At 45.6% G+C, this 24,856-nt stretch overlaps 1 protein-coding gene across 2 annotated transcripts in view; it reads right to left on the reverse strand.

Annotated features, from left to right (window-relative positions):
- Window positions 1-253: 253 nt before the first annotated feature.
- The window catches only part of LOC146189849 (ubiquitin carboxyl-terminal hydrolase 43-like), a 42,005-nt gene continuing 17,402 nt past the window's right edge, over window positions 254-24,856 (reverse strand). The window contains exons 5-12 of one of the 2 annotated variants that reach the window (XM_084604616.1): window positions 23,909-24,020; window positions 21,396-21,571; window positions 17,842-17,865; window positions 17,124-17,235; window positions 15,686-15,805; window positions 13,513-13,681; window positions 10,439-11,610; window positions 254-7,249 (exon numbers count right to left, since the gene is read on the reverse strand). In XM_084604616.1, coding sequence (XP_084460742.1) covers window positions 7,151-7,249; window positions 10,439-11,610; window positions 13,513-13,681; window positions 15,686-15,805; window positions 17,124-17,235; window positions 17,842-17,865; window positions 21,396-21,571; window positions 23,909-24,020 — 1,984 coding nt within the window. In that variant the 3' untranslated portion in view covers window positions 254-7,150. The remainder of the gene's footprint in view (window positions 7,250-10,438; window positions 11,611-13,512; window positions 13,682-15,685; window positions 15,806-17,123; window positions 17,236-17,841; window positions 17,866-21,395; window positions 21,572-23,908; window positions 24,021-24,856) is intronic. The other variant, XM_084604617.1, reaches the window with a different exon arrangement.

The raw sequence follows: 24,856 nt of genomic DNA on the forward strand, positions 1-24,856 counted from the left end.
TGGCTGCCTGAAGGAATGAAGGAAAGGGGTGACGGACAAGAGACACTGGTAACGGAGGGGTTCGAATTGATTGCGGTCATAGTGTCCACACTGAAAACAATTTCTCTGTTCATCTCGATGTGCACCGACATCCTATAGCACACATGAACGTTTACATTTTGCTTCCTTCCAAAAGCGAGCCGTCATGTCTGGGCTTTCGTTGCCTTTGGGCTGGATCACTGGCATGAAAAACACTGCACAGCACACATGTTCATAAAACTTTAGAAATATGATTTATTACTCCTCCAAACCAGGTTCCATGCTAAACAAAGGCTCCAACTGAGGTTTTGAACCGAATAAAACGTTGTCCATCTAATCACATCATCAAAGGCCACACATATAAAACACCACTCTCTTTCTTGAAGTTGAAAGATGAAAAAACAAAAATCGGCTATTATGATTCTTTTGCACCAGTCCTTCAGACATTTTCAAACACAATGGTGCATACAAGGGCACCATAAAGCCCAATACCAGACAACTCCAACACACTTCCAAAGCAGAAACGCTTCCAATATCAATGTAAAGCATGGCCAACCAACTGGAAAGTTGTGCTTCAAGCAATTGCTCATGGTTGCATTCATTCAGTACAAACCAATAATGACAAGTTTCCACGAGATATGATCGTGTCACAGCACAAACCTTTCTAATAAATGTTGCCAGGATTTCACTTTCAGCACAACACACCTTTGACATATGGAGCACTAAATACGGCTGGGCAACTTGACTGCTATGCAAGGAAAGCGTGCTCAAATCATCACAGCGTGTAACTCCCGGAGTCGTTCAAAACTTAAAAAGTTCTGGAGTAAACGAGGAAAAGTAAAATCCTTTAAAAACAAAAAAATTTAAGTTACTCTATATGTGACGGCTGCAAATCAGTGCTATAGAATTAAGGCCATTTTACATGAAATGATTTGAGCAGAAAAAATAATTCGGTGCAGACAATCATGTTGCTCTGCGATTTTCGGCAACTTCATGAAGCTCCTTAATGTTTATTTGAAGACTAATTGCACTCGTGTTGCAAGTGAATTCGAACTGGACAAAAAAATGATCACAAGCCATTTGCGACTAGACCAATACTCTCGTAATCGCAGACCAATTGAAATGCCAGCCTGTGATATGGGCCTTATTTGTTTGAGACTTAAAAAGAGCAAAAAAAAATTTAATTGTTAGCTGCCCACGCCCACGTTCCGATCTAATTTCTTTTACAAGAACCTGGCAATCACAACCTGTCTGCTGCACCTGTTGCGACACAAACACACAAAACGAGACGCAACTGACCATAATTCAGGTCACGTGACTCTATTGTACACTGGCCTGCACCTTCAAAAAAAAACTCCACAGGTATATCAAAATGCAACAACTGAATAACGCATTTCTAACTATGCATATAGACTATATATCAAATAAAACAGAACTCTCATATGTACACTCTACGGGGTGAAACAGAACAAAGTGCACGGCGAAATACTTCAAACTAATTGTTCAAGCGCGTTAAAGTCACATCAGAGTGATGGAAACACGTCAATAACTACCAGTGCCGATAGCAATATCTTCAACCTTGTTGCTTGTGGCAACATGGACTAAAAAGAAAAAATATATACAATAAACCAAACATGCATATCTTCTGGTCAGTGTACTCTGTCCATAAAGGATTATAACTTATCGCCTTGCTATTCTACTTATCATTGGTTACTCTCTCCAAAAATAACTAACAAATGTTAAAAAAGGACACAAAGCTAATTAAAGCAGCGCCTAAAGAAAAAAAAACAGATACTAAATAGCTTTACTTTGTATCACAGACAGCTGCCTGAAATTAGTCTCAACTATTGCTGCCCTCTGAAGTGTCGGGCTGAACAAGTTATACTGTAAGCTCTTTTGTTTTTACATTGAAAGTGGTGGAACTGCAATGAAGCAATAACCAATGCTCCTACTGCACATGCATTGGAAATATTGATAGTGTTTTGCAATGATGAATTCTTGTTGCACCTTTGAAGGGCTCAAAGCATTGTCAGCCACTCCAGTTGTCAACACAGTTCTCAGTTGACAAACCTGCCAAAATCACAAAACATATACAAGCACTAGACTGATGACCTCAAGCGCTGAACTGATGAATCATTTCAAACCATTCAGCATGGATGAGACAAATAATCGGAGAGTCAATGTTTGTCAGAGAGTAATTTGTGTGAAAAGACTGCAAAAACATTGAAAAAGTGAAGGCCAATACATGCTGTGCAAATAAAAGCACCTTACGGTACTCTCCTGGGATGAAGGCCAGCTCAAATATTGTCATGTGACAAATGAAAGTACTTGTAAAGTATTTACTTCCTTTTACAAAATTTACAATTTAAACCCCTTTGGGGAAGTAAAGCATTAACTATCTAACACCTTTCTAACACTGCATAACTGGAGAATGCCAGAAATTTAGTGTTTTAAAGCCTCTCGGAGTGTTCAGGTAGTAACACCATTTTAACACCCCCCTTTTAGCACCCTTCCAACAGATTTTAGAGAATCAAAGAGCAACACCCTTTTAACACTCTTCCAACACTGCATTAACTTTGGAGTGCATGCATGCTATAATAAGAGCCTGGCTTCTCTCTAGCTCGAAAACAATACTTTTGATGCCCCCCTTTTGTTTTGTTGTGTAGGGAACAGTGGTCAGACAGCAAGGTGTGTACAAGTAGTCGGCCATCAAAAAAATAGCTAAGGCATTGTTTAAATATCCTTAAAGCAGCCTACAAATGGTAACATTTTAGTCATTGCACAAAAAACATGTGACTGTTTTGGTCCATACAGCAGGAAAGGCTCGCAGACTGAATCTATGTTACAACGGCATGTAGCCAGCAAAATTTCGAGACACAAGTCTCATACCATCGAAAAGTGGCTACGGCTTGAACGTAAAGAAGCAAACAGAGGTAAAATGAAGCTCAAAGTCTACTCTGTGTCACACTGAGCCTTTGTCATCTTCGAAACCTCTGGAATACATTGCAATCTGAGAGCAAATTAGTGTGTGGTATATTAACGAACCTGAAATCAGCAGAGATAAAAACAATAACAAACACAGATGCTGAAGAAAATCACAATCTGGCAGCAGTAGTTGCGGCTAGTATAACAATCATGCTGGTCAAAATTAGAAAAAAAGGAAACCGTCAAGGCGTATCAAGAAAATATAGGCTGCCCAGAATGCTCCCGGTCATTTTGTAGCCGTATCTGCAGCATTAATTTCTACATTTTACAAGTAACGGTTTCTTATACTTCATTTCAGCATCACAGCTGGACATCGTACCATAACAAGCGGTTGTACATATAAATGGACCCAATGGTCAACTCCATCAGGCACTTCACTTAAATAATAATCAACAATTGAGCCTTTTGCAAAGTGGCAAAAGATGACTTCACTGCTAGAAATTTCAAACTTATGCTGAAATAATTTTTCCCGGCACTACAATTCAAACTTGTTACATTAGAGATGTAGAGAGTTGTAAGCCTGCTTACCTAGGTTATATTTTCTACAGTTAGCTATTGTTCTAGCATGCCCTGTGAAGTGTCTACCAGAGGTCACGATGCAAGTGTTACCCTGGTAAAAATGGCCCCCAGTTTTTCATTTTCCACTCCTGAAAAAGGGAAACGAAATAACCGACATCAACGCTGTGTAGTTACTAAGCAAGCCTGTGGCTGCAACTCTTTTGATTTTCACCCCTTTTTATTCTAATCTCACAGAGCTTGGAATTCTGTGACAATGTCTTCGTCCATTAAAGAATGGCCATCTATGAAACTAGGGCCCGTATTCCGAGTTTGCGTCATTATCGAAGTGTCGCTATCTCACGTGACCTCGAGTCCTCTGATTGGTCGAAATGCCGGAACCGGGTGTTGCCGCTACGGAATCAGAAGAGGTGGCAACACCCGGTTCTGTCATTTTCACCAATCAGCTGACTAGATGTCTGGGAGATATCGACACTTTCAATAACGACGCAAACTCTGAATACGGGCCAAGGTCCCCATAAATTTGTTGCTGGCATCCTTACGTCAGTTCGAAAATTCAGAAAAGCACACAATTTCTAGAAAAAAAGTGAACATGCAAGTATGTCAAAAATGACAATGCTAGAAAAAACTTCTATACATCAACCTGCTTCGTACACCTAAAGGGAAAAATCAAAAAACCTCTAAAGACAGGTTTTAGAGGGGGCAAATGAGAAAAAGAATTGCATTGTAAGAAACAAGTGCTTTGACAGCGGGCAATAGATGCCAGTGTCCATTTCCAACTTCTACGAGACAGCTTACCTACCGATTCTGTTTCCAACAAGAGAAACGAGGTGAAAATGCAACAGTGACGACCCTGAGCACACATTAGTAACATGGAACAAGCCTTAAAAGAGACCTAAGAATTAGTAACATGGAACAAGCCTTGAAAGAGACCTAAGAAGCAATCTAGTGCACCAGTCATCCCGGCTGGTAGGGTTACATTGCAAAGGAAATAATTTCAGAATGCACAAAGAATAGACTTCAAGATTTCCATGAGCATGTATGATGGGGATGCTGAACAACAAAAGACTTGGCCCTCCAGTCATTCAGCAAAACAAGTGTTACAAAAACAAGCAAACAGAGTGTAACTTTGAGTGTGTGCGTGTGTGTGAACATGCAAAAATAAATAAATTAGTTCTAGCTTCGTTGCATGTGCTGAAAAATGACCCAGTACTGAGCAACAGGTGGTTGTCTACTTACGCTGCTGATAAAAAAGTAAAAACGCAGTCGCTTGCAGAACTTGACTATGCCAAAGCTTTAAAAAAAAAAAAGCAAGGTCGGATGACAACCCGCAAAAGATATCTGCTTGTGGCTCACCCTTTCCCGTTAATTTGCAAGAGGTTGAATAGTTAAGCCTATTTTCTTTATAAACAGCTAAATAACTTTCACTGGCAGTGTATGATACACAGATACACACATGCCTGTCCTGATATAAGAGACTGGATGGATTTGCGAGACACTTGCAAAACATTCCTGGCACACGCGTGATGAAAGCCTCCACTTGCTTGGATGTTGCGTGATAAGTGATTTAATTATGTACAGAACCGTTATGCAACTTAGTCCTTCATATGTTAATTATCTGAGCTGGACTCAGCAGTGAATATGAAAAACTAATTTTTATATCAAAGAGTTACAAGTTAGCAGGTATCAATGGGTAAGGCCAATTCTAGGAGCGCAGTAATCCATCTATGCAGTCTCGTTCAATACCATGCGCAAAGCCAAGACAGCCATTCCATAAAATCTCCAGAGGTAACGTTCCCTTATCATTGTATATGAAAGAGTAACTCCCCAATGTGGTCAACTAACATTTAGCACACGTCGACGAGTGGGGTCAAACTTAGTGATGAGTAAATGATGTTCAAAGCACATTCAGATGATCGGAATCATAACATATGTACATTCAGTGCCAATATGAAGGTGTTCACTTTTTCCCATGTCTGCTGTTTGCCTCTTTTTTGCAAAAATGAACTGTGGTTACGTTTGGTGGCAATCTAGCCCTAAAGTGATCACCTTGATACTGACTGATTCCGACTGTGCCATCATTTAAGAAAAGGATATGTTAGCAACAATGAGTGGGCATGCGGCCACTAGCTTGTCGCCCAACATCTACTGGCATAAAATGATGACATAACGCCCATTCAATGCTGAAAGGCCAAAATAGATTATGTCACTTCTTCTATCCTGTGTCGGTGATTTTCAGTCAGTAGCTCTCAAATCGATCAGTCTTCAGCTCATGATTTATGGACGACCCTAAAAGGACTTTTACTAGTTGGTCTCCCTCCTGTCAAGGGGAAAATGCAGTGACGTGGCACAGTTGGGTGCTTGAACACCAAACATAACACAAGAAAACGGTGAGCAAAATGTATTACACCTCAGGAGGCACGGCATTTCTTTTCTCTTTTCTTCCAGTACTAGTGAAAGCAAGTCCATATTACAACACTAACATTGGAACGTAACCAAAATCAGGACTGCTAGAAATGTTCCAAAGACCTCTCGGCCGAGGCACCAAATTACACACGCATGCAGAGAATTTGAATAACAAAATTTCTCCTGAACTCACAACACCCAAGTCTGGCGTCTCTTCACGTCTTCAAAAAGAACACACACCATTGCTTTCCACATCCATCAAGATTTCATGAGCTAACAAAATTCTACCAGTAGCCATTGAAATTTATTTAAATCAAGCGTGCAATGTCCAATTAGCAAGAAGACTGCTCTGGCTCAGCCCAGACAAGTGCGCTTTTCACACAAAGTAAACTGACTATGATAAGAGTTCCCCTCTTTTGAGGTGGAACCAAACAACACAGCTGCAACTGGAAGCAAACGACGGTGACAGTATAATCACGGCTGACGGCCTACCTTATTGCTCTGAGAACCTAGACAAACATCAACATCAACAGTCTCAACTAAAACACAACAGAGATGCCAAGTGGGGAGAGAGGGAGCAGGGGGAAGGGAGCGGGTGGCTAATGCCAAGCAGATACATGCTCCGCAGAGCATTCACAACCTTGCACATCCCACTGTGCTTTTCTCTTCCAATGCGCCAAAGACACTGACGCTAATTACATAGTACAAACTCTCGGGCAACATGAAAATGCAACACGGTGGCGCGGTCTTGTTTTAAGGCTTAAACACTGCGGGGCAGCAAGTCAGGGTTCTCGTAGCATGTTATAGAGGGGCTGCAGAAATAAAAAAAAAGAGAAAGAAAAGACTAGACAAGTTACGTCGTCACAAGCTGCTTGCAAAGTTGCCAATGTGGCCACGGCAACAATTCGTTGTCGGAAGGAAGCGGCCCCCGGTGCCCACGCTAATCCATGAGCCTCTTTCGCAGCTCCACGAGTTGACCGATGCCTTTGAAAGACACGTCCGAGCCAAGCACGTATCATCCTCACCTCAAACGTCTGTCGCCCGCAACACGAGTCGAGGTACATTTGCACGGTGGCCAGTAGTGGTGTGTACAGAAGATTCCACATGATCTCCACGATGCTGTGGTACCCTGGACCACCGCCTAATGGGACAAAATGCGGGCTCCTGTTCACCTGCGGTGACCGCTTTGAGTTTCGCATGGTTGCCCAATAGAGGGGAGTGGCGGTCAGACTGAGGTGATCGTCCAGAATGCTTCTTTCAGAGTGCCCGGTGTCCCGACGTCTTCAGCCGCGGGAGTGCTTTTGTGTTCACTGCCAGGGATGTCCTGCGAAGGGTTTCAAAAATGCACTCTCGGTTTGAAACCACCTGACAAAAAAAAAAAAAAAAAAAGAAACGTGCCCATGCAAAATTTCTGTACGGCAGATGGCAGCCTGCTTCCTAAGGAAAAATACTCCCTAGCACTTCTAAACCAGATTTTTACTGACACTTGTATCCGCACTTAGAGCCAATACTTTTGCACCAACACGCCGCTGTCTGCACTGCAGGGCTTGTTTATTTATTGGCAGAATATGTAAAAGATAATATCCAGCTTGTTTAATGTCCAGCAATAAAGATCGCTGACACATCCCAAAGCAAACACTGCGTACACTGTTAAACACTGCGCCCAATGAATATGTGGATAGGTCATCCACATTGTTATAATGAGCTGAAGGGAGCAGTGCAGTCCTGATGTGTACGTGCACCCAGAGTTTTAAGTCTCAATCTGCAAAATTTCTTCGTATTACCCGTCACGCCCTCAAGTCGCATGTTTGAAACTTGAGAAGCTCCAACTGCACAAAAAAATCATATATCAGCACCTAACCATTTTTACATTGTAGGCAGAAAAATCAGCAATTTAAACCTATTTGCGGCAGGCTGAATTATGGCAATGTTTAAGAATCCCCTTCGCATTTAAGGGCACAAAGCGACAGTGTTAATGGTTCCCATTCGCCGAGTCTCATCGCAGACCCTTCGTCGTGTACACGTCCTTTGCTGCTCACTTAATGAGTAACCGTTTAATTTATGTCTCTATTAACCCGCACACAGTCATTGCTACACAGTCGTAAGCTAGCATATTAAATGAGAGAAGAGACGCAGATACACCTATAAAGCCCGTTTGTGTCGTCATTCCTTGTAACGAAGCGGCTCCTCTGATTGGCTAGGCCGCAAAAATGTCGCAAAAATAACATGAGCAAGTCAACATGTCAAAAATGGCAACGCATGAGATTAGTATATAAAATGAATCACCCTGTGGGGTTCAGATGTGAGATTCGGATGTGTGTCTGCTAAATAATCTGTGCAGTTGAACTTCTTAATTCATATCGCAGTTTCAACAGATGACACAGAGGCTGTTACACTGCAGACAAGTTGAAATAATGTTAAGGTACAATGGTCCTCCCCATGAACAGCCTCTGTCAAAAGCTTACAGCCCAGAGGGTCTGCCTCTAAGACATGCAGTGGCGTTGTTTTATCACTCATAGAATTCCATCCTATTGGGAAGGATAGAACAAAAAAATTGCCTTAGAGTCAGGAAATTTAGAATTGTGGGAATGTATTATGAGTCATATGGTACAGCTCAGAAGTAAACCCCTTGGACTGTAAACTTTTGACAAAGACTGGTGCAAGAAGGCATCCACAATAGTACAAGGCCACTACAAATACAAAATAAAGCCTGCGTTGAATCATATGTGGCAGCTAGTCACAAACATAGAAAACGAGGCCAACAAGAAAGGGGCCACCTACAAACAAATTGCTAGCAATGACGACGGACATGTAGCAGTAAAAACCACGACAGGTACGGATTTTTGGATACAAATTCGTTGCCGTCAAGTTAGATGATAGAAGTCCTTACAATGTCACATCTGCTGATGATGGCTAAACATAGAGTGTATTTACCTCAGCGATGAACCCCTTTCGCATAACAACTCCCCCTTTAGCCTGCTTCATCGCCACTGCCCAGTGGCCTCCACTGTCACCAAATTATCAGATTGCGCAGTAAAAGCGAACGCCCTTAGATGCTGGCCGCGCTAGAAAACTCGCAATATGATCGTGCTTCATTGCGACTGACCGCAGGCTCTTGCTGGTGACTGATAGAAAGATGGATGTATAAGAAATTTTAGGAAAAAAAAAAGTCTGCCAAATATTTTTTCCTGCATAATGAAACTGTCCTCAAAAACTGGTATCACCTAAAAGAAAAAAAAAAATGCGGGCTCATTACACGAGTACCATATTTTCACGTGTATAAGACTCGATTTTTTAAACAAAATTTTCCGTAGTGCATCCTATGCATCGGTGCGTCTTATGTGCGTTTTTTTATCCGCTTTGCGCTATGTTCATAGGCACACTTTATCGTGAAATGGTAACAGTAGCGACGCCTGCGACTACCTTATTTACAGCCGCCTCACTGGCAAAATGCCAAAAGGTGGCGACGTCCATGCTCCTCGCCCTCTCCACGCTGCGAAGACAAGCCTTATCGAGCAGCCTCTCTTTTCCCCTTACGATTTACAACATTGTTTGGTGGCTACTGCATATGTGTTTTCTCCTTCCTGCATGTGCTTTGCCACATATAACCATCAGCACCCAGATTATGAGTGCAAAGAAGACACCTGAGCGCTGTCGTGAGAAATCGGCGACCACGTACCAAGGTGAAGCCTTTCAAGGCTTCTAATAAAGTGTTTCTGCTCTCACTGAGCTATAGTTTTCATGTGCATAAGTGTTGCCCTTTTTTTCTATCATTCGCACGCGCATGTAACAAATTTTCTTTCAGGCACATAGCACACAATGGTCGAGTAAGCATATATAGTCAAGTCCTATTGCCCTAACCTGAATAAATTAAGGTGCGTCTCATACAAGGGCACGTCTCATATACCAATTTTTTTTCTTGCTGAAAGCCTCTAAATATTAGGGGCGCATCTTATACAAAGGTGCGCGTTATACCCGGAAAATACCGTATATACAGTGTTACCCTTTTATAGCAGTGGACGGCACCACAAGCTATGGCATCATTCTATCAAAACTAAAACATAATTTCATTTTCCAAATAAAATCTATTTTCTACAAAATTTGAGGCCCGATTCGCAAGATGGAAGTGAAGGTCTCAATTCAAACGTTTTTGCGATGATTAAGATTAAGGCATGCTTATTGTTGCACTAAGCGTGTACAACCCTGTTTGGACACCGTGTCGACACTTGCCAATTAGGAGTGGCGCATTACACCAGTACACTGTGACTTCCGCCCCTCAGCTTATCGGTCACAACTCCACCGCCCTAACACCACCCACCTTCCTCGCCATGCCCAGTCCAAAACAAATGCTTCCCAGTTATGCCTGCTTTGTGCCATTGCTCACTCCCTGCATCACTTAGCAAGGTCTCAGTTTTGCTGGACCTTGATTCTTGCAGGACGCCGCCAACTTCAGTTTTAACCTATGACGTTGAAACAAAAAAACAAAACAAAATGAACTAGAAATGGCACGCACTTTTTCATAACCAAAATCGGCATTGCGGCTCCGGAGCTGCCTCGACGTCCGTGGAACACGGGGAGACAGGACGCGGCGGCTCAGTGTCTCCGGGGACAACGGCGCGGGCAATGCACGGTTCGGAGACTCGCTCTGGTGGGCTGACAGACCGTTGATGGGGGCACAAGGAGATGATGGGCAGAAGTTTTCGTCACTGACCACAGGTGAGTAGGCGCCTTGACCTGAGGACGATGTCCGCTCCGGCAAAAGACTGCCGCCATTGTCCTCCAAGAACTTGCATGGCCATTTTGAGGAGGCCGTGTTATTGTTGTCTGTCTGGGAGAACTTTGCCGCAAGGAGCGCGACCCTGCCCTTCTTCGTTGCCGCACCGCTGCCCATGTCTGTGGCCATTAGTCCAACAGGTGATGATGCAGAATTCCACGTCAACTTCACCGCTGTCGGAGAGTTTCTTCGTAGCGCAGTGGATGATGCTACTACACCAACGCTCTGGCTGCCTCCATCGCAGCCACCGATTTTCTTTGGAGGCGACTCCCTCGTAGAAGAGGAGGAGGTCGTGCAGAGGTAAGTTGGTCGGGGTCGGTAGCCGCTGCTTCGACTGGCCCTCGTCGTAGGTGACGTTTTCGTCGGAGAGGTTTTTGGCGGCGGACTGAGGCGGTGTTGCGGCTTGTCCATCACACCGTCGCCGCGACTTCTGGTCGTTGGCGAACTGTCGAGGCGACTTGGCCTGTCCATATGGCTAGCTGTCGAGTAGGAGGCCTCCGGCTTCTGAGAAGACGGGAAGGAGCCGACAGCGTCAGGGACGAATTCATGGCCGGAAGGAGACGATGACGGAGACCCTGGCGACTGAAACATTACGTCTACATCGCTGCTGCTGCTCGGAGAAGATGCAAACGGGAATGATGACGGCTCTTCTCGGACTGCCGGTGGTGGTATGCTGGAACTCCTTGACGGCGAGCCGCGCACCAGCTGCTGGTGGCTTCTGCTGGTCGGAAGTGGGGTCCTGGTGAACCAGTGGCCCAGAGGGCTTGATCGCGTCACTCGGGACGTTGGAGGCTGTCTCCGGTAGAACAGCAGGTATGCGTCGCGTGCCACAAGGTCCTCATCGAGGGCCCGCCGGACCCGAGCATCATCAAACAGGTACCACTGCTCGTCCACTGGATTCTTGCAGCATGCTATGAGAGGGCACGATCAAGTGAACAAAAAAAGAGAATCCTTTTAAAGCCCTGCTATTGTAAAATACTTTTCAAGAAGCAAGTACACCGAGCCATTTCCTTTGCACTTGAAAGGCACTCAGCTCAGTTTCTGATCAGAAACACCAAAAGAACACTGAACTGAAAGTATTGGAAAATTCGTGGATTACAAATGCCCCCTCCCCTCCCCCCCCCCCCCCCCCGCCCCCTTCACCCCCAGTGTATTTGTTTACTTTGCTCTTGTAATCACACGATGTATGCTGTTCGTTTGCACGGCATAAACTGCAAGCTGAGCTGACAATATCAAAACTATGCACTTTTCGCACCTGTTGCACCTTTATTTGTTCACAAACAACAATTGCGCTGCAAGAGGCGCTGTGGATGCTACGTCCCCTGCCTGCGCCAAGTACTCACAAGCGGCGCCCACAGCTGCCGACTATGCTCGTCACACAGGGTCATATCAATGCTTCCCGCTCAATGTGCACGCACTTTGTGATGTAAGCAGTCCTCAATTTGGGGTCGCTACTGCCAGAACTACACTCGATGGCAACATGCAACCGCTAAAGCTTGTGAATGCGTGCTCCGTAATCTCAAAAATCATAGGCCCGAACCCTGTGCTGACGTCATCGCCAGTGTTATGCGATAGATCAGTGCGTCGAAAAGCTAAGGGACCTAACCACGCAGCCCAGAGACTGTGACCGTGCCTTATGCTGGAGAAAACATACCTTACTCAATATCACTTTTGCGCAGTATCATCTTCATCAAACACTTCTGCATGAGAGACGACCGCTGTGTCAATTGTCCACAAAAGAAAAAGAAAAGTGTGCTTTGATACTGCACCATGCATTGCAGACGACACTCCGCCGCCTATTCTCTTGCGACATCACACATGCATTTCGAAATGGCGGTCGTTGTCGGTGGAAGGAGTTTCCCAATTCCAATTTCTATCACGTTTTTTGCAATATCCGCAGCGCGCAAGGCACTAAAACGTTTCGAGTACAATCACACTCTTGCATATTATTCACAGAAGTATAAGATGGCAATACATCAAATGGCCCTGTCATCGACCCTTTTAAGCAAAGGAGCCCAGTGTTTCGACCAGGTACCAGAGACAGTCTGTGCAAAATGCTACAGTGACACGCGCGCCGCAAAGCATCGAAAATAATATTCAAAACTCACTCATGCTCTCCTTTGGGAAGCCAGCTCCCCCGTTTCCTGCGCTGGCCCGACGGGCCACAGTAATGACGTACGTACTGCGAACGACGTCCATTGGTCCGTCTCGCTGACTGACGGGAGAAGGATGGGTGTCTACCGTTCGCTGCGCGCTTTTCCCTCGCCACGGCCAGACTGAATCCAGCGGCGCGTGCTCCCTCGGCCGGGTTTTTTTTTTTTTTTCGCGTTTGCGGAGTGCCACGCCCCACCTCCCACCAAACGCGGAGGAGGAAGGGGAATTTGTCTTGCGGAGGCTAGACGACCTTGGGCAGGAGAGTGAAAAACCTTTGCGAGGGAACGGAAGGAGAGAAGCATGACAGAATCGAGTGATTGCGGTGGCTGTAACTGCGTTATTAGTTACTCTTTTCAAAAACATTTTGCGGCCTTGCGTTCTAGGGGCGAAGTCTCACAGTCATTGGGGAAGAAAATATTTTCGACCGGAGGGTGGACAGTGGGCCTTTAAGTGGCACCTATAAATTTTCCAACATATTTCTGACACCTCCCTCTCAGACTAGGGTACAGCGACGGCTTTTCAGCCTAACGACCACAATGAGTCATCGCATGAAATCGGTCCAAAGAGCTCAGAAAACGCGCTCGCAGTAGAAGCTCGAGGACCTCCGCAAGGAGCAGCTCCGGTAAGGACACCCGTGATGCTGGAGGAGACTGGCTCACCTGTGTAGTGGCCGCCTTGGAGACCCGAACCATGATGGCTGCAGAAGGCATACAGGTCATAAAGGGCGCCACCAGACGCTGCCGCACCTTGGCAAAGGTGACCACTCAGATCGAGATCTTGCAGGGGAACTTCAACACGCGTTGCAAGCTTGCTGTGTCGGCCTCCGTTCTGCGAAACAGTTCAGAACACGTGCGGTTCATGTACATTACTCGCAACAAACGAACACCCTTAGTTTTCACCCTCTCCCCTCAAGAGAAACATTTATTAAATAAAAGTTACATATTCACAAACAAAATATTTGGCACATTCATTATGTAGGGATGCAGTACCTTATTCACACGATTCTAACGCACCTCCAAATGTAACGTGCACGTCTCTGGGACACACAATGCATGGGATGCTGCCCGTTTCCCTTCTGCTTCTGCCAAGAAAATTACTATGCGCTTAAACGATGCCTCCTAATGAAAGCGTTGTTTTCTTTCCATCTTGACACTGAGGATGGATGCATGCCACTTCTGTGTACATGGACAGAATATTCTAGCGGAACAGAACAATAGCAATAAATGGCACCTAAAACGCTCAACCAAGAAACATCAAAGAGGCGCTGGGTCATACCGATGGCAATGTGGCTGGCCATGGTTTATTGAGTTTCTTCCTTTCGGCTTCGAGGTTTCTGAGTTCGATTGTAACGCGCATGTCCTTTTAAACACCTTGTTGTTGGAAAAAAAGAGGTGCGTTAGAATCGTGCAAACATGTAAATGCACTTAGAAGGTCTCCTATGCAGACACGGTGGTCGTGACTGGCGGAAGAGTTACGTGCAAACCGGAATAAGTCTTACTGCATAGCCTCCTTATGGCTGCTGACGGTGGAAATGACACAAATTGCCTAAAAAACATCAATGCCCTCAGAATTTTAGACATGTGCAAGAGTTGCATAGACTACTAAGCAGGCTCAGTTAAATTGTGAAGCGTACAGCTCAGCAAAAGCCCAGTCACTATATATGGAATCCTGGATTTCTTTACCAGTGACTAATGAACAGTTTCCAGCCAACCACAGCCTGCTCTCGCAGAAAGACTTTTTGACCCATTGTACACCCTGCACTATTGGTGCGCACTACCGTGTAAAACTTTAATAAACTATAACATGCTCTAAACATTTTCTGCATACACATTTTTCGAGAGTGACAAGCAAGGTAAACGAGAAAAGGTGTCGCTTATACTGGGGCTTAACCCTAGTGGTTATGATTTTGTTTGTTCTTGTGGTTGGGCGAGCTTAAGGTGCTTATATTCAGGCACAATTTTGAGTTAATGGCTATATTTAATAATCACAGCACTATTTGTATAGAAACATCGTTTGCTCACACCCACACATGGGCTTGTTTTCACAGATTTCCCTGTGCTTTCAGCCTTGCGAGCTCTGTAAAATAAACAAGATAGCGCCAGAAAGAAATTCACCTACACCAGAACAAAAATAAATTGGCAGTAGTTTACTTCTGTTAAACCTGGTAAGTTGTGCAAGCAATACTGCAATATTGCGCTTAAGGTTCGACATGTAGTGTAGCATCGCCGATGCTTCTCCTAGTAAGAACTGCATAGAAAATGATTTACCCGGACGAGAACTCCTATTTCTCTCTTTCCACTTTCACTCCTGTTAGCGATCGTCTTTTATTGCGTATTTTATTACTGCACAATTCCTTACCCTGGGCGACGACCGTCTGCCCCTTGGACCCTGAGTGTTTGCGCCCCGACCATCGCTTTGGCGCACGTGCCTGGATTTCGACACGCGCGTGTAACATCGGACCTTGCTTGCATCGCATGCAGTGAGAGAGTGCGATCCGGGGAATGCCAGGGTGCGAGAGGATGGGAGAGAGCATTGCGTCAGCTTTCGTTCTAATGCTGACACTCCCCCCTTCCTCTCTTTCCTTACGGCGCGGTTCCGGTGTTGACGCAGCTGTGGCTCAAAGTCAAGCGTGGCGTCCGCCGGGTATACGCGACAGCTCGAAACCTGGTGCAGTATTGCTTTTGCTTACGCAATAAAACAATGAGTTATTTAAGTACCTTCGTCTCTTGAGGTCAGCCCCCCACTCTGAACCATAAACACAAAGGGAACAGACTTGCTGTGGGCTGTGGATGAAAATGTTTTTTTAGATTCGCTTAACACCCTGCTCCTCACCTGATGGAAGCGCTTGAGGTGTATGACCAGGATCTCTGGGCAGAGCCACAGCCCCAGCTGGGCCAAGCACTGCTGCCGACTGTCACACTGGGGACAGAGCCAGGCCTCCTCGGGTTCCAGCTGTGAGAGTAGATGCCACAATTCACTGACTGCAGCCCATAGGTGACGATCTCACACGAAAAGAAGCCCATTTCCCACTCCAAAGTAGCACACTATTAAACCCTATGCAGCATGTCCCCAATTCTCAAGTCGGCACATCCACTGGTCCTAAGCATGTCCCAGAGCACATCTCTAAAAAACAAGGCTCCTACTTCAGCGTCACATTCTGAAATCCTGCACAAGATGACTTCTGTTCCTATGTGGTACATCCCAAGTGGCATATCCCTCATTCCTAAGCAGTGTTGCTCATTCCTTAGTGGCACATTTCCAGGAAGACAACAAAGAGCAGTCAGTCAAGAACTGGCGCCTTATCAAGAAGTGCTAGCTTTAGTAGGACCTCTACTGCTTATTCCCCACATACTAAAGGCCAGTGAGCTCCACTGTAGCCCGTCGCCCATTCTGCAGCAGCAATACTAGCACACAGATTGCTGTAACAGATCCATGCTCCTCACGCATAAGTCATATTTGAACTGCCCCAGTAGCTTTGTTGCTTTGACTCCCAGCACTGCAAGACTTAATCTCAGACATGGTAGCTACATTTTGGTGGAGAGGAAATGGAGAAACATAAGTGTGATGTCAGCGCATGTTAAAAAAAAAAGCCCCAGCCTGTCTAAAATAATCAGAAATGTTCCACTACAGCATTCCTTGTAGCCCGTTTGTCACTTTGGTATGTGAAACCCATAAGCTCTTATAGTAATTGCAATTACAGTGATGCATCAACGGAAGTGATGGCAGCCCCCTTAATGCAAGACGCTCTTCCGGCATATCGAACGCATGCTTAGCCTTCATTTGTTTCATTTGTGTGCTGTAGGGCGTCCTCATGCCAAGCAATGATTTCTTGGTTGTCTGACACAGCTGCTCGCAGTCTCTGACGATGCTGCGCACTCTACGCGGTCACTGTCCGCTTCTTCGTCCATGGCATATCTGACTAGCAAGCCCACACACTCAGCTTATAAGTTCAACTGAGCAGTTAGTCACGTGATCATACGGAGTCAGGCACAGTGGAGGAGACTCGGCACAATTGAGGGGACCAGTGAACAGTTTGCGCAAGCTGCATAACGAGTCACGTGACGTCGTGAGTCACGCGCAGCGGTGGAACACCTGTGGAACGGCGCAGCTTGTTGCCATGGTTACGGCACATGCGCAGTCGTGCCCAATGACAGACACGGTGGAGAAACTCACTTCTACTAGCCTATTGTAGCTTTCGCTACAAATAAGATGGGACGAAATCCATCCCGGTGCCCCTCTAACAAAGACGAAAGCCCAAGCCCCAACGCACCTTTTCCTCGGTGAAGTAAAATGCGAGACAGTCAGAAAGCGACACAGATGGCTCCGGCTCCTGCTGTGTTGTGCCAATGTCATCCAAGATTGAGTCCTCGGCAAGGAACAACCTAAGAGAGAGTAAGAAATTTTGTAAAGAAATTTCGCCAATGGCATGAGTGCAATCATGACTGCAAACGGGCCTTCAGTGAAATTGGTGAAAAAGTAACGAAACAGGAGAAAGGCCTCTCCCACCCATCTGATTCTCTGATCACCTCTGCTATGTGTGCCTTATCGAAGAACTCCGTGTGTGCTGGCTTAAGTCTCTCTTTCCACCTAACATGTGAGCAAAAAATGAACGCATCCCACTGCCTGCCCCAATTAAGTTGAAACAGTCTGCTAGGATCAACTGCGACGTGATTAGATAGTCTCAAAATGAAGAGGACGAAATAAATGTTGCTGGTTGAGCCGTGCACGAACTAGGAGTTCAGGGAATCTGACAACCCCTCCGTGAAAGCTAGTCTGCGAACACCCCTGGCCTAAGCAATTGCTGGCTGTTTGCCACACTGAACGCTCTTCTCGTGTGAATCCTTCCTCCTAGCTTTCAGATGAGACAGAGTCAACTTAATGCTTGTTACTTAACACACTTTGCTTTCTCTCCTACTCTCAGGCTTATCTGTACTACTACAGAAGAGAGCACTAAACTTAGCCGTTAGATTAAGGAAGAAAATACTTGCTTGTTTCGAGAACCAAAGAATTTCCTGGAAGGAAAGAAGGTGACCAAACTTTTGGCAAAAGAAAAAAGAAAGGCAGCATGGATTGCTACGACAAAGAAAAAGTATGACAATTCTAGTATCAACCAAATACCTTGGCGGACTCTGCTAGCTTCAAAAATCTGTCAGAGCTATTTTGCTCAAAGCAGTTCTAGTTCCAGTTTCAAATCATCTTTGCCATCTTGAGATATGATAATGTTCCGTCCAAATGCTGTGCCAAACGCAAAATTTCTATCTTTTTTTCGACGACACGAAGCATGCAAATTCATGCTTGCATGCAAGATCGCAAGAAATTCTGCAAGTAACTCTTCTAAGGTTCTGACAGTGTAATGGCTTCAAGCGCAGAAGAATTCTAACTTTACACTGCGCACCGTGCAGAACTAACCATAACCAAGCTAACCATAAATTTAACTACAGTGAAAGCTCGATAATTCGAATTTTCTGACAATTCGAACTACACTACTTGGTCCGGCCAAGCTCCATAGAGATCTGTGTATAAAAAAGCCCGTTAATTCGAACTCGAGCCGGTTCCGCTACAGATAATTCGAACTACGCACCGCCGTGTCTGGGCAGCTTGGCGCACATCACGCGGAAAAAAAAAAGTAAGCAAAGACCTCCGTGATAGGAAGGCTTATTTAGAGGTTGCGCACGCCCAAAACAGGGACAGAAGATGGAACCTGGTAAGATCATGGAAGAGTGGGTAAAACTTAAATGGCGCCATGACCGGCACGGCGGCCGGCGGGGTTGGAGGGAGGAGACGGCCGTCGCGGCAAGGTCAGTGCATGGCCGCGGCGGCGGCGGCTGCCCGCTCTCTTTTCTGCTCACAAGGGATACAAATACTGTGGACCCCAGCTTTTAGCAGAACCATTCGCTTCACTTCAAAAGCCGCTTGCTGCTATCGATGACTGGAGTGGTAGTAGACGGCGCCCCGCCCCAGTCCCTCATAGCATAATAAAGGAAGGGTACTGAAAAGGAGGCTTGCACAACAGACAAGCGCTGGCACTTCGCCAAGTTTTCTTCCCCTCCCCCCCTTCCCTCTGCTGGAGTTAAAGTCAAATGATAAACACGTCCTTTATTGCTGCGCAGCATCTTGGCGCACTGCCATGCCAAGAAATTTGTTGTGGACTGTCACGCTAGCCACTGACGCCTTTTTTTTTAGATTCGTAGGCACAAATCGGGGCTAGGTGGGTTCATTATGCAAGTGAGTTCGTTACACGACTAAATACAGTACATTTACCATAATACAAATGATTCTTGTCAGTTTTTTTTGAGGCCATTCGATAATTCGAACATCGGATAATTCGAACTTTTTTCCCGGTCCCGTGAAGTTCGAATTAACAAGCTTTTACTGTATACACAAGCTGCTGCAACAGCAAACATGTAATGCTACCAGCCACAGCTGCTTTGGCTTTGATTGGCTGATGATACAAGTAGGTAGCGCTAGTATACGCCGATTCTTGTTTGGCAACAAAAGGTCACATTTTAGTATTCCTCGGAAAAATGTATTTAAAAACGCAACCTTCTTTTTTTTTCTACTAACTCATTCGAACACCCTGCGTGTAGATCAGAAAAAACTGCGATCGCGGCTTAGCGGCAGTGTGCCTTGGAGATTCGCAAACAAAAAAGAAAAGGTGATACTAAGCCTTTACATAAGTTCACAAACAATGCTCGTGAAAATGAACGGGTAGCAGGTTTTTTTCATCTCTTGAGCCCTTTTTATTTTTATGAAAGGTGCATCACCAATGGAAGCAGCAATTTTGACCTCACAATAGAATCCCTTATGGCAGAAATTCATTGGGAGCACAAAAAATATCCATATCATCTAAAATTTGCATGGTCCAAAACAGGGCTACTTCAATACCAAAGCTAAGAAAATGCTACCTAACTTGGAGCCCTTTTTTTCAGCCCTAAAAGTTCAGATGGTTCAGTTGGACCATTTTTCACTGCGTAGTGAAATGCGACAAACGATGACTGATTTTTCGGACTCTCAACGGACCCTGAAAATGTCCGAAAAAACAAATGTGCACCAAAAAAGGCTGGAAAAAGTTATGAATGCTTTTCTGCACTACACTCCGCTTCCGTGCTAACAGGTCCGCCTGAATTTCGCATGCATCAGCTCAGCTTGCGTCGGCTGCGCTGCTGCAGGTGAGTCATCGACATCCTCGCTCTAGACTCCACAAGCACTTGGCGAATAATTTCTACATCTGTGAGCCCAGCACACAATTCCAACTCGTGGTCCACGTCTGTGAACTCTCATGAGACGGCCTATGAAATTTCGACCCCAGCAGTGCGAAGGTCGTGAATGAGCTCCTCACTGCCTGACAGCTGCTCGACAATGCTCTCCTCATCCAAGGCAGCCGACTCGTCAAAGAACTACAACCACCAACTACCAACCACTGGATCACAACACCCACTCTGTTGAGTGACCTCTCGCTGCCTCATTGCAAGCAAAAAAACTCATAAAATCCGGAAACAGCTTCTTGAAGAACTGTAGCCAATTCAATTAAATGAGAGCCACAGTAGATACAGAACGTAGTTCTCACATCAGCACGACCATGGCTAGGCCTATTCGCTACGCTCGGCAACGCACTTGAAACGCACGCAAACACACAGAGGAACAGGCAGTCGAAGTGATCACGCTAAAAGAACAAAAAAAGCACTCTGGAGGTGAGCAGCGATGGCAGTGACGTCCCGGAATCGGAAGCTGCTAGGCAAATAATATAGCCTTGATCCAGCGTCAGTTTAGCTGAGGAGCGGCACGCAAGGCCGGTACAGGCTTTGAGGCTATCGAAGGAAAAACAAATAAGATGACGGCGACACCAATCAAAACGTGTGGCAGTTGGCTCGGCTGACACTTGGAATGTCCAAAAAACTGAATAGCCCTCCTTAAAGTGTCCGAAATTTTGAGCAGCGTAATACATCGACTTTATAAGGTATGTCCTGGGGCCGGGAAAAAGTCAGAATAATCAAGCATGTCCGAAAAATTGGGTGTCCGAAAAATCGGTCGTCGACTGTAAAACCACCCCCTGCTCATGACTACTCTGCTGCTCAATAATCCTGCAAATTATACCGGGAGTGGTAGGTCGAGCTCTTTCACTAAATCAGCATGCTTCTTCTTTGTGTCTTCATCAACCTTCTTCTTTGAGACTTCCTGCTATTCTTGAAAGAAAGGATGCACAGAGTCATCCACTTCTAGCTGTAACATGGTCACTGCTTTAAAAGCAACATTGCGTCCCACGCAGTCGCATTTCAATGCAAAGCGATGCAAGCACAGAGGGACCCGGACGTGCCGCTTCATATGCCTGTAACTTAGCTTTATTGCATGGCCGGCTCGGACGCAATGACACTTTGAAAGCAGTGACCGTGTTATAGCTAGAAGTGGACGAGGCTGTGCCTAAGTAGTTTCAAGCAAAACTTCACTGCAGCAAAACAACGCAAACTGTGGCATGAACGCACCAGAAGAAGTTGCACCTGATCAAGCCCATATTCAAATCGACAAGTTGCAAGAGACCACCCACCGGTCGGCAACCTGCGGCTCCCACTGAAGCACCACCCGGAGCAAGGGGGCCGGCGCCAGGTCTCTGGAGGCCTCCAGCAGGCAGTCGACAAACTCGAGGAACAGCGGGTGATCCACATCTGCGGGAAGGCTCCGACGGGCGTCCCACACCAGCACATCCAGCCTGCCCACCAAATCCTAAGACACACAGACGGAGGAGAGGGATCAGGAGAGCGGGGAAGAGACATCTGTCCAAGCATGACCTACACACCAAACCACCCCTCCAATTAAGCTGTAATGGCATAGGTGCACCCTTTCAAACATGACCACACAAGTTGGGGTATGGTACCACTGCAGAACTAGAAACAAGGACACTATAGAAAGTGCCCAGAAAATAAGCGCGCTTCATTTGAACCGCTACCACATGCTCGCCAGTAGTCGAGTTACTGCATGCGCTGCAGTAAAAAAATGCTAATTAGCCAGCAGAGAGAGATGAATGAACCTCATATTTGAATCGAGCTCTCACATGCACCCACACAGTCAATGCTATGGCATCGCGAGAACACCGTTGTTGCCGACTGGGGTCCATGCAACACGAGAGTGCCACCTTCAGTGCCATGCTCACCACTATCACTCCATGTTAACCCTTTTCAAACCTCTCTTTCCTGGCCGTCTCAATTGCTAGCATTAGACGGAGTGCAGCCACGCGATGCTTCGCAGCATCTTTGACGGAACAGCTAAACAAAACAAACACCGACACCAACTGCAGAAAAGTGTTTATAACCTGTGGGCAAAATTTGCACTGTAGTCAATAAAAAACTTCCCTCTTTTTAATACAGTCGAACCCGGATATATCGAATTCAAAGGGAAGCGCAATACAGTTCGTTGTATTGATAATTCGATATACAAAAATCGGCTTGAGACGCCGCTTGCGATCGTAAAAATTATGCCGTATTTGTCGCGTAATCAACCCACTTGCATAATAAACCCACTCTCCTCTTTTGCCACCGAGAATTTGAAATAAAAAGAAGCATTAAGGCCGGTTCACATGCAAGCGATTGAGCGAACTCAGCGACAAGTGACAGAGCGAAAAATTACCAACTTGTTGGAACTGCGTCACTCTCGCTGCCGCAAAAGCTCAAAACAGGTTTCTGCGTCACCGCGGCAGAAATCGCGAGCATTTTCATTTGCATGTGAAACAGCTTTTTAGTTGGTAGCGTGTCCCTCCGTTTCGGCCGTCGCATCCACTGCTCATTTATTGGCAGCACGCCAAGATCCTGAGCAGCGATAGCGTCACAGCGTATTTATCGTTTGACTATACTTATGATGTTAGCTCCTGCAGTGGCGGGGAGCGAACTTTGAAGAGTGCCCGTGATGGCTTGATTGCACAAGCCTAGTTCAATTTATTACGCTGTGCTTGTGGCTGGCGGAGTTCACTGCCACAAAATCATTGGAAAGCATGATAGCTGCAAATGAAGTTTGAAGCAAACAATGCTAAAAGCCAGTTAATGATCGCAGCTGACCGCGTGCTTTCGTAGATTCATAGATGCAAGGATGGACGACTCTCACAAAAAGAAATTTAAGATCTGCCGCTTCTTAATGTCCGCAGCTGTCATACCTTACGCTAACGCCGCACGTTCAGCACGACAAAGATGGTCGACTCTCGCAAGAAAAAAAAATACCGCAACGTCCGCAGTCGCCATAGCTTACGCTACCCTGCACATTCAGCATGGCGACACAAGACGCACATCACACGTCATCCGCCGTGCGCAAAGTGTTCACAACACACGCCGGAGAAGGCGTTCGACGTTCTGTCTGCCACGGGCTGAGCTGGCTTGTCGGCGCATGCATAGTGCGTGCTGCGAACGAAGAGCGGGAAAGAGAGAGGAAGGAGAAAGCTCAGCAGAAGAATCGGCACACCCTTGCGCTTTGCTATATCACGTTGTTTCCCCTCTCCCGAACACTACGCCTGCATTAGCTGCGTATGGTCGATACCAGCCGTTGCCAAACTGGTTCTCTCTCGTTCTTGCCCACACATGGCTTGCAAACATCACGTGCTGGCATTTGGGGAAAGGGCGCAGCACTGCTCTAGAGCAGCCGTCGCCGAACTGTTTTCTCTCATTCCTTACATGTTTGGCTTGAAAACGTCAAGAGGCAGAAGGACGAAGGCAATGCGATCATCTTTGGGGAAGGCACATCTTCCAGTGCATGGTGCGGAGTTCGATACATGGAACAAATGGTGAAATTGAATCGATATACAACGCAGCTTTCCTGTACTTTTACATGAGATTTTCAAGGGGATATTCCCCGAAGTTTCATATAACCAAAATTTGAATTATTGGAATTCAATATATCCGGGTTTGACTGTAACCAATCTAGTGTCAAATTCTGAATTTTTCACTTCGTCTCCCATAGAAATAAAGCACAGACCAATCAAACTTCGATTTTAGTTCGCTTTGTCTGATAATTCGCTATATCCGTGTTCGTTATAGTAAGGTTCGACTGTACACCAAACCAAATCAGGAATGCCCTTGCCTGGTCTTTCAGTGCTGACTGCCTTGATGTGGGGAGGACCTCGAGGAGTTTCTTCTTCAGCTCCATGACCGAGACCTCTCTTGGGACCCAGGCAGCACGTGTGGCTCCCAAACTAGGCAAGAGAAAAAACAAAAAAAAGCAACAACACGTTTATCCAATAGCTCTACTCACCATCACGAACAATGCAAAAGAATGACAAAGCTTATTCAAAGTGACAGTCGTGTCATAGTTCGTCACCCCATTTACACCCACTGCCGCGAAAAAGTCTCGCACATCTGTGAGAGTGAAAGGCTAACTTAGTTACACAGTGCATTTCGACAAAACACCCAAGGTGAGGACATCACTCAAGGAGCAAATACTGCATTCACTTGCGTAGCAAACGCACTCTTTTTTCCTCGAAGAGTTCTGAAATATATGAGAGTGGCGCATTTACTAGGTGGCCTAAAATATAGAGGAAAGCTGCACTTTCTCACAACAAAGGCATGGTGGTGGATTTACCATACAAATGCATTCATTAAGTGAGTAAACACGATACTCGTCAGTGTTCACCATTCATATACGCAGACACGTGGATACAACGGATGGCTACAGCTACACAAGCTTCTCAGGAGCTTTGAATTTGAAAAAAATCCATTTCCACACCAGAAAAAATTGCTCTTTACCTTAGAAACTTCTCCGAAAGCTTTTTCATTGCTCTGTCACTTTCTCTTCTTAGTGGTTTTTATCGTTAGGCTGTAGTTTCACCTTTGACGCAAACCAACTAGTTCAGATACAGATTGTCTTGCAACTGTTCTGATATGCATTTCTAGTCAACGCTCTTTTCACTCTCGTCTCTGTCGTCAACTTTTCCATACTCTATTCGTATGATTACAGATGTTACAGAAACCGCTCCTACAATGGAGGAATCTTGAAGCCAGACATAGATACTCTCGCAAACTAGTGATGGTA

Source organism: Amblyomma maculatum, chromosome 5 (assembly GCF_055883805.1).
Source record: "Amblyomma maculatum isolate TAMU_Amacu chromosome 5, ASM5588380v1, whole genome shotgun sequence".
Classification (NCBI taxonomy): domain Eukaryota; kingdom Metazoa; phylum Arthropoda; class Arachnida; order Ixodida; family Ixodidae; genus Amblyomma; species Amblyomma maculatum.